The 10,354-nt window shown below is 39.1% G+C and overlaps 1 protein-coding gene across 1 annotated transcript in view; it reads right to left on the bottom strand.

Annotated features, from left to right (window-relative positions):
• The window catches only part of B3GALNT2 (beta-1,3-N-acetylgalactosaminyltransferase 2), a 43,403-nt gene that overhangs the window by 29,228 nt on the left and 3,821 nt on the right, over positions 1-10,354 (bottom strand). The window contains exon 2 of the mRNA XM_017745213.1: positions 4,325-4,331. Coding sequence (XP_017600702.1) covers positions 4,325-4,331 — 7 coding nt within the window. The remainder of the gene's footprint in view (positions 1-4,324; positions 4,332-10,354) is intronic.

Raw genomic sequence — 10,354 nt, 5'->3', positions numbered from 1 at the left:
CCGAGAGCGCTCGGCTGCCCCCGGCTGCGGGGAAACCTTCCCTGGGTAATCGTTATTCGATAATCCGCTGAATGCCCCTCTCGAAAGTCGTTGCGTTAGGAACAAAATAGCTTTCCAGAACAATCCTTTGCTAGTCCAGTAAAGAGGAGAGAGCGCTTCGCCTTGGCAAAGACCTGCTACGGCGCTCGCAAACTGTTTGTGGAGTATTTTATTCCAGCAAATAACATGTTCTTTGCCTGAAATTCCGGGGGGTGCTAGGCAATCAAATTGTCCTTAACTGCGGCTGGATCACGGCCAAGAATCTTTAAATTCGTTATGAAATGTCACTAATCCGAGCCCTGCTTCACCTTCAGCCACCACTGCGAGAAGCTGGGTAGCTACGGACTGACCCGCCGTCTGCAGAGCTCTGTCCTGGCTAGACGGGTTTAAATACCATCAGATGAAGGAGAGCATAATATTATCAGCACCTTGAGAATTTACTTGTCTCTAGTCTCCTGCACACAGGTAACAAGGAGAAATTTGTTTCCTCTGCCCCAGGATAAATCTACCTGAAAAAGTGGTGTTGCTAAATAAGCAAAGGCTTCTGAGAACCAGAGATTCACAGAATGGGTCAGGTTGGAAGGGATCACAGGGGTCATCTGGTCCAAGCTCGCTGCTCAAGCAGGGTCATCCTAGACTGCATGGCACAGGACTGAGGCCAGATGGTGCTTGAACATCTTCAGTGAGGGAGACTCCACAACCTCTCCAGAAAAGCTGTTCCAGTGTGCTTGCACAGTAAATAATTTCTTCCTCAAGTTCAGGTGGAACTTTTTGTACATCAGTTTCTGCCTTTTGCCTCTCGTTAACAATAAGATTATGTGTAATAGCCATAAGGCCTAAATGAATGACTGCTGGTGCTAGTCTATTAGAAACACATTAAATTACTAACAGAACCTGACCTGTATGAAGTAGAATTGAAAGAAATTATTTTTTACAAAAAGAAGACTAAATTTAGGTTTTTTTAAATACTCAAGTCATGAAAAGTGTTTGGAAAATGCCTGCAGTCCTTTCAAACTGCTTAGTTAAGATTAATTTTTCATCAAGTGGAGTGAGATACTAGAAGGCAAACCAGTGATTTTAACCTTTATATACTAGGTTTAAAAGCAGAAGGAAAATGTGTTGGAAATACATCAGTTTTAGTTTGCTGCATACTTAAAACATATTTAATATGCAGTATGAATTGCATATTAAATATGTCAGCAAATAGTAGTACTTGGGAGAGCTTTTACACAAAAAATGCTATTATTAATCACTATTTACATTTGCCTTGCTTTTCAGCAAGTTCAGCTGCAGAAATAAAAACTGGTCCAAATACTAATATTTATCTATATTTGCCTACATTCCTTGTACCCAATATGTTAGGTTCTCCCCCCATGCCAGGTGATCCAATGGGGATTGATCTTATAAACAATACCTGGGAGTGATTATTTCTTTGCAGGCAAAACAGAGCGCCCAATCCTTTCATATCTCATTTTTCCTATGGAATTACCTACCATTTTCAAGGATAAATAACTGTATTGCCTACAAACCAGGAGAAATCTGTTTCTCCACATTATACAAACAGGACATCCAGGTCAAAAGGATGATACGTATGCGTTTTAGTCAGTCATGTAGGAAATGATTGCAAACACAGTGTAGTTGTAGAGGATTGGCCTTTCCTAACCCATTTTTCTGTTGCCCTATGAGATTTTTAAAGCCGAAGATTTTACCGAAGCCTCCCAACTTCATCGCCATCTGTATGATACTGACAGTGTGTACCTTTATGTAAATCATAAGGTGATCAGACCCAACCATTAACCCAATTTCCAGAAGTTCCCGTAAGTAAAGAAGTTTCAGTTCTTGAGGGCTTTTATGAGATCTGGTATTTTGGGGAAGCAAGCTGATATTGGAGTGTCTAAACATGGTTTCAAGGTACCTAGTTTTAAGTATGCTTTTTAAAAAGTGCCCATATAAAAATTAGATCTTTTCCAAGATTTAAGAATCATGAATATATATACTATGAAAAGAAAAATGGATCTGGAATATAGCTTCTAGATAATGTTAAATTACTTTTCTGAAAAACAAAAGATTTTTAGTTAGGTTATGTTTTGATTCGGGTTAGAACAATTCTATAAAAAATACACCATTTTCATTATGCTCTTTCTGAGCAGATTTACTCTTCTGACAGTACAGACTTAGAGGGTACCTCTGGCACACAAATTATAGTCCAGGTACAACATGTTGGCCACAAGAGCTGGAGACAGAAGAGACAGAAATTTTATTCCCCAGGCTGCTTGCAAACTTAAGATGTTTCTGTTAAATTTGCATAGTCCCCCTGGATAAGCATCTCCTGTCTGACAGAGAGAAGACATGATGGATACCAGAGCTGTAGTTATCTACCAAAGCTAGCTGGTCCATAGTATTCAGGTTTTTTAATGTTTGTTTGCCTTAATTATTGCCCCGAGTGAGCAGCAGGATATTTTTAGGACAGCAGCAGCAGATGAGAAGAGCAAGAATCAGTGTGGAGCTGTGTATATTTTGGTGGAGTTCATCCCCAGGGAGTTGTGTTTTATTGATCTCTGCGTGCTCCATGTGAAAGCAGAGGAAGGTCTGGAGAGACTCCATTTTAGGGGTTTGGGGCTTAACTTTCTCCTCACATAGCAGTAACACTGATATATAACATTTCACAAAACCTTTGTGCCTTAGTTTTTTAAAGAAAAAATATTTAAAGAGATTACAGATCAGGGTATGAAGGGCTTTATTAGTTTAAAGGGTTGTAAATTTGCATCCCAATGATGTGGTTTTATTCTTTTTCCAGTGTTCCATTACTTTCCATTTCCATTTCCATCTAAACAAATTCACTGTCCTATTGAGAATTTATCAATCCTTTCCTTACCTTTCTTAGGGTTTTACAATAAATAGATTTTGCTTATCTTCCCAAACAGAAGAAATGTCTTACTGCTTCCTCTTTTGGCTTTCTGATCCAATGAAGTGCAGATGCAGAGGAGTTCCCAGACTCCTTTTGGAGTATCTAGTGTTACCCCATCCTAAGTGCAGGATCTGACATTTCACTTGTTAAATTTTGTCCCTTTAATCACTACCTAGTGTTCCAATCTATCTAGATCCCTCTGTAAAGCCCCCTACAGAGTCAATAGCACCTCCCAGCAGATCTGTTAATGGTGTGCTCAGCTTCTGCATCCAGATTGTTGATAAATCTACTGAACAGAACTGGCTCTAGACCTGAGCCCTGACAAGCTTCCCTGGTCACTAGCCAGATGTGGCCCCTCTCACTACAGCCCTTTGAGCTCTGCCTGCCCTTCAGCCAGTTCTTCAGCCAATGCATCATGAACCTGCTCATCCCATGGTTGGACAACTTGTCCACAAAGGTGCTGTGAGGGACAGTATCAAAAGCCTCGCTAAAATCCAGAAGAACTGTATCCGCTTTCTTCCCTTTATCCACTAGGCAGTGACCCTACCATAGAAGGATATCAAATTAGTTAAACAGAACTTTCCTTTTGAGAACCCATATTGACTGTGTCTGATGACTGCATTATTCTTTAAATGCCTTTCAGTAGGACACAGTATAATCTTCTTAATATTTCCACTTAACATTTTCCAAATTAACTTCCAGTTAAGGAAGCTTTGTTTAAAGTTGTCTGTTATTTTGCTGACTCTTTCATTTTTTAAATTAAGTTTTTGCATCTTCTTGTCTGTTTGGAGGAGTAGCTTTAAGTTTTGCTGAATTAGGTCACAGTTGTCCAAACTTACCAATATAGCAATAATAAATTTTACAGTCTTAGTTGAGTTCTTGACATCTTCATGACAATCAAAAATAGAAATGGACTCAGAACTGCCCGTATGGCAAGCAGCTAAATCTTGACAAGCACATCTCAGAGAGCAAACGGGAATGTCTTGCAGAGATGTGGAACATCAAATATCCAATAATCAGGCAGCAGCCAGCTGGTGGGGTTAGCTATTTCATGTGCAGCTAGAATACTGTTATTTTTAACAAGTGGCACAAAGACTTCAAGATGCATGTACAGAAGAGAATAAGGTTTGTAAAAGTTCTGCTGAGACCTACAACAGCAAATACGCTTTTTAATCACATGCCTGGTAAAGAGGTAAGATGTTGGGGAATTGCAAAGCAAATAGGCCTCGTATTTTTTATCATTTCATTGTTATCTATCACTGGATAGATAATATTCAGGCTATATTTCATTTAAAATAATTTACATGACCTGGTGCTATTTTCCCCACATGTTGTTTACCTTGCCCTAGGATGGATGTGCTCTGCTGGAGGAAGCACCAGGTGGCTGCTTCATTTGTTGCAGATGCAAGATCAATGAGGTGAGACCACAAAATAGGGGTTACAAGGCTAAGGGTCTTTGCTGCTTGGGAGAACTGACAAGACCAGGAAAATCACAAAGCTAAATCTTTCACGTTGCTTTTGTTCCCTTAGTTTCTGTGTGTTTGACTTGCAAAAGGCATTTCAGTTTGTAGAGCTGAGGACTCAGAGCTGAAGGCTGAGCAAATGGGAACATTGTGTGAGATGTTGAAAGAGCTAACTCTGGAGCAGCAGGTACTCAGAATCTGTCCAGGCTCTGCCTCAGCTTCCCACTGTAAGATGCAAATAGTTCCACCCTCATATTCCTCCAGGATACTGTGGAGATGATTTGTGAAGCAATCCGTGATGAGCACCACAGAGAAGCTCATCAGGGAACAGTTCTACATGGAAAGCAGAATTTGTGAGTAAATCAGGCCTGGGGCTAGACAGTGAATAACAACACCAAAATAGTACTAACTGCTCATTAACTGAGCACTGCCTATGCTGTGCCTAGTGGGAATTCCTGCATTGGTCATCTGGGATAGTAGTACATACAAATGAGAGAAGCAAATGGAATATGCATAAACAAACTTACCTCTGACATTCCTTAAACAAGTGCTTAACTTAACCTCTTTGATGATCTTTTAATGTATTTTTTTTCATTTATTCAGATTCTATTTAAGTATCCTCAAATGTATTCACACCCCCATTGCAAGTATTTGTTTAGCTGGTATGGACAGAACTGTAAAGAAATGTAATCACTTTTATGGCCTTCTAATTTCTGTTTCATAGTTGCTTTCTGTAGTAATTTTCCCAAGTGTGAAACAAACTCTCAGAACAAAGAGAGCATGTGAAGTCTGAGAAAGAAGACACCAGAGAGGCTGCTATCTGTAACATTTTTTTTTCCCTCAAAGTTTCTGTAGAGGAATTTTTTCTTGAGAATCTTAGCACCTGAAGTTTTGTCACTTGATCTTTAAAGGATATGACTGACATGTTCATATCAGCACTGCAGATATATATATTGGAAATCTATTTATGTGTATTGTATTCCGATGAGTAGGATAAAAGCTGGTGTTCTTTCCAGGGGGAAGCCTCTCAGACAAGAATTCATGCTAGTGAACAGTTTTTGCAACAAGAAAGTAAAGGATAAAAAGTCATGTGAGCCACACTTGCCAGAGATACGTTGTTATACTGTAAATAAAGTCACTACTTGAAAGGTTTTTTTAAAAGTCACAATGATTCTTTCCTATAAAGTATGGCTTACTCCTTCTTTTTGCTTAAAATTTGTGCATGTCTTTAGAGTGTGCCATAGAGAGAATGAAGGGCTCAAGGGTGTCACTTAAAGCTCAAAGACACAAGAGGTGCAGTGAGAAGCTACACAACAAATACATTTTGTGGAATGGGTGGTCTTTTGAAACACATCCTTATGGCATGTCTAGTGTATTTCCCATAAAATGCCATTGTAAGCATGAGCAGTGGCCTAAGCTCTGTCTGACTGTATTACTATGCTGTGGCATATGAGGAAGTATTTGGCCCAGACTCCAGTAATTGGAGAACACCCCCCACCCCCGAAATAAAAAACCCAGTAGGCAGGAGTGAAGTTTGAGTGTGAAGGAACAGAGCAGCAGTCAGTGAGAGCTGTTGGATGCTCTCTGGGCTGGGGGCTCACTCTGGCCTAGAGCTGAGCCTTACTGCTGTTAGCAGCCACCTCACCTGCTCCAGGGAGCAAAGGGCACAAGGGGAGTCTCAGCAGCACTGAGGAACAGATATCTGAGTTAAACTGGAAAATGAGCTCCAACTGATACACTCAACGATTTCCACAACTTTTGAAGATGTTTTTAGCTAGACAACTTACCTATTTAACCAAGTGATGTATTTGTCTTTTGTGTCTTCTTAATTTGAGCAGTCTGGAACTGAAGCATGGAGTTTAACTGCACCCCAGCAGTGCAGCAGTGCCACAGTGCCAGGTGAAACCTTACACAATGCAGCTCACAAAAACAGGAGTGCTGGCTCTCTGTTTTGGACAGTTTGTGTATTAATTTAGGATCCCTCTTTCGGTCATTACTTAGTTGGTGTTGGTACTTTCTCGTCTCAGTCGCCTGTTTATCACTTTATCAATAGGTGGCAGTAATAGACGAGCCTGTGCAGTTTCTACTTGTAATAGGAATTTGGTAAAGAAAAGACCCAATTTTAGGGTAAAGCTGCTCATTTTGTTTGTTCACAAGCGTGAGTGGTGTAAACGTACTTGACAAACTCAGACATACATCTTCCTCTAACAGACAGAAAAGTTGTTCCCATACCAGTTCTGGTATTTGTGGCCGTACTTAATTTAATAGTGCTGTGAAACTGAATTCAATTAGATGCAAATGGACAATATTTACCTAGAAATTCAATATGCAGGTGCCGGTAAAATTTTATGTAACACCTATTCTGATAAATTTGCACGCTATTTTTCACACTTTACTATTTAAGTCAGTTTAACGACTTTAAGTATTAGTTTTCAGTAAAAGAAGCCTGTATTTCCTAGGAACCACTCCTCCCCCAAGTCTTCTTTAGTCTCCTTGAAGAAACAAATCCATATTCTGATGCAGACCCAACAGACAGCCATAATTATGGCATTTTCTAGGAAAACTATGTATAGAGATTTTTATCCCTATATAATGAAGATATAGGAAAAACTACATAATCAGGTCCTCCCAAAGTACGTAATTTGTTACTCCTTTGATATCAGAAATCCAACTGGGTAAATGACCGCCTTGTTGAAGTTTAGGCTTTAATATGTACCTTTACAGACTGTTCCCAATGTGGTCTTTCCTTCTGCTAGAGCTGATCCTGTTGTAAGTCACTGCAAAAATGCCTGGTTACAATGTCCTTACGAGTCGGTGTTTACCTTAGTGTCACTGACAGCAAAGCCTGTATTTATTTTAAGCTATGGTGTGACGTAGAATAGCTTAAACTTCTCTCCATATTTTTTTTCTCCTTTGACCATAATTTCATAGAGGCTAGCTTAAAAAATTTACCTGTCAGCACCAGCCAAGCACCCTGCTACTAATTTAATACATGGTATAGGAAGCAAAGAAGGGGAATTTAGTATATAATAGAGAGGAGGAAAGTAGTTTTTAGTATTGAAATGGTAGCATCTTAAATTCAAAGTAAACCAAGGTGATTAATCTCAAGGAGGTGAAACAGCAGCCCCACATGTGCTGAGATGTTACAATTTACCACCAATCCACCACTGGGAACTCTCATTTCATCAGAGCAGCAAGAGTTGGGATATGAAGAAAGGCTTACTCATAACATGGCAAAAACTCCTGGAATCCAGTTCTGTTCTGAAGTTCTCACTCTGTGAGATGGCAGCCCCAACTCACACAGTTAAGAGAGAGCACCCATTACTTTCTGGGCCTGAACTACAAATAAATGAGCTTAATGGCATATGAAATGAAACACAGAGAGAAAGAGAGGAGTATAATGTTAGGATGGCAGCAGGCCTGGTCTTATTTTTATTGAAGTTAGCAGGAATCAAATCAGACCGTTTGATGAAAATATAAACTCATTGCTTCAGCCTGCAGGAAACCTTTCTGTTAGATAAATCCACATGTTGGAGACCTTTTTATTTTTTTTATATCATTGTATACTTCATGATATCATATGTATTCATTATTTAGAAAAATGTACAAGATCATTCAGATACTTTTGTGTAGAGCTGAGGCAAGGTGCTTAAGCATGAAACTCAAGTATCAATAGCAGATTATCCAAACCGCCTCAAAGGTCAAAGCAGCACAGAATATAATAATGACAAAGACATTTTATGGTTTGTGGGGATTGGAGGAAAAGATATTCTTTTAAATGTTGATTTGTGGATCAAGTTGGCATTAAAAAAAAGCAAACCAGATGATGCCATTCTCTTTCAGAGAGTCAGTTTTTTGATGGTGTTCTTAAGTAATATATTTGAATGCAATTCAAAGCTGTTACAATTTTATTTGAAGTGCTGATCTTCCTAGTGCAACTCAACGTCTTCCCCTTCAAATTAGTAATTTGCCAACAGTATATCTTCATTCAACGAACTGGTAAATAAGGCCCAAGGATATTAGAGAAAGCTGTTCTGTTTTCCAGTAAAGAATTATGCTTCTAGAGTTTAACCTCTTCAAACACATTATAGACATCTGCTAACATAAATATGCACTTTATGTTATTCCATGTATTTTTTTTTTAAATTAGAAGCATGAAATCATCTTAATAGATACATTTTCTTTTTTTTTAACCTAATGAAAGTTGTGAATTGATGAAAGAAACCACAAACATGGGAACCAGCTATTTAAAACATAACTCCAACACACTCATGACTCCTTGAAGAAAAATTTTGGAGAAAAACCTGAAGATCAAAAGAATGACATTCTCCTCTTGTGAAAAATAATTCTGGATTTTTGTAAATGCAGCTCTTGTAACCAGAGATGTTCAAAAGCACTGTGAAATGTTTCAATCTCAGTATGTCAGACACTAACCCTAATTGGAAACAGAAAGCAAGCTGTTTGCAATACTGTAATAAGCTATGGCAATTTTGTTATTTTAGATGGGAATGTTAATGATGAGCTGCAAATGCAAGTTATTGCAAAGCCTTAGAGAATAAGGCTGTATGCCCTATATTCTCCTCCCATGCTGTTCCAGTTAAAACCATACATGTGGAAGGACAAATGAAAATGTTGCCATGGTGATCGGAGCAGTTACCAAATCATGCACACTGTAGGAAGAATTCCCTAAAGAACCTTATTAAGCATTTTGTTGCTCTTTTAAAATAAATATTTTCAGAAAGCCTTTTTTATTTCACTGTCAATAAAATAGTTACTCAGTTAGCTAAACCCTATTTTTCTACCCCAAAAATAAAAACACACCATGCATTAAGAAATATTCTTCTTAAAAGTTAGGAATGGGATTCTTAAGCTGAAAACTTTAAAATAGGAACCAAGAATGTCCCTAACAAAAATAAGACGTTCAAGACACTTGAATGTTTTTCAGCGTATCAAGCAGCTCTGTGCCTACTAAGATACTGATGTCTTCAGCTGCTCAGTTAAAAAACTGAATCTTTGAATGAAAGACCTCCCAAAAGCCCATTGGTTAAAAGGAATATTGTTATGTAGGGTTTTTTTACAATCATACTGCATGTGAGACATGAGGTGAGTTCTGCCAGCAGCAGAAGCACAGTCCAAAGCCCCCTGTCTCGTGTGACCAGGCTGGTAGCTGAACGCCGTCGAGTGAAGCACATTATCCAAGTTGAATGGCAAAGAAAACAAAACCTGTACAATGCAGATATCTTGTATTTCCACTGCACAAAACAGTACAGCAGACATCAATGGAAATTGCTAAAAATAAGCTGGAGAAGGTACATGCACTTCGGGGAAAATGCACATAGCTTTGTTCACCAAGCAGCCCTTTTTAGCATCTAAATTCAGAATTTAAGTATACCCCAAGGCCCTCAATTCCTCAGCTAGTTCTTTGCCTTGCAGGTATTTAAGATGTTTATGGAATACAAGTTTGTGCGCAGGAAGGGAGGAAGCTTGATCTATTATCGGTGGCTGTTCAGAGTCTCAGCTAATACTCGGGCAGTTCTCCAACAAAATTGTCTCCTGCCTTATGGGGCTGACTGATACATTGTATATATGAGGTACTGCAGTGAGAGAACTGTCCTAATGCACCAGATTGGAAAGCAGCATTCATTATTTTTTTTAAGGAGAATAATAATAATAAAAGTCTGTAAAGTAACAGTTGCTCCCATCAGGTGCCTTGTATGAGCTTAATTTTACTTCTTGAGTAAGGCAGTCTTATTTCATACCTCATTCTTTTCCTCTCACTGCACTTCGAAATTAAAACAAAAAAATTTCCCAGATGTAGGTTTCGGGGGTTCTGGGGTCCTGTCGGGACGGCCGGACGTAGACGGTAACGGATGGAGACGAGAGATCTCTATAGGCAGGTCTCGGGACACAGCCGGTTTATTGTAAAGGGCGTGGATTGGGGCAC

The sequence above is a fragment of the Corvus brachyrhynchos genome, unplaced genomic scaffold, assembly GCF_000691975.1.
Source record: "Corvus brachyrhynchos isolate BGI_N302 unplaced genomic scaffold, ASM69197v1 scaffold70, whole genome shotgun sequence".
NCBI classification, from domain to species: Eukaryota; Metazoa; Chordata; class Aves; order Passeriformes; family Corvidae; genus Corvus; species Corvus brachyrhynchos.
This window is presented reverse-complemented; position numbering and strand designations above follow the sequence as displayed.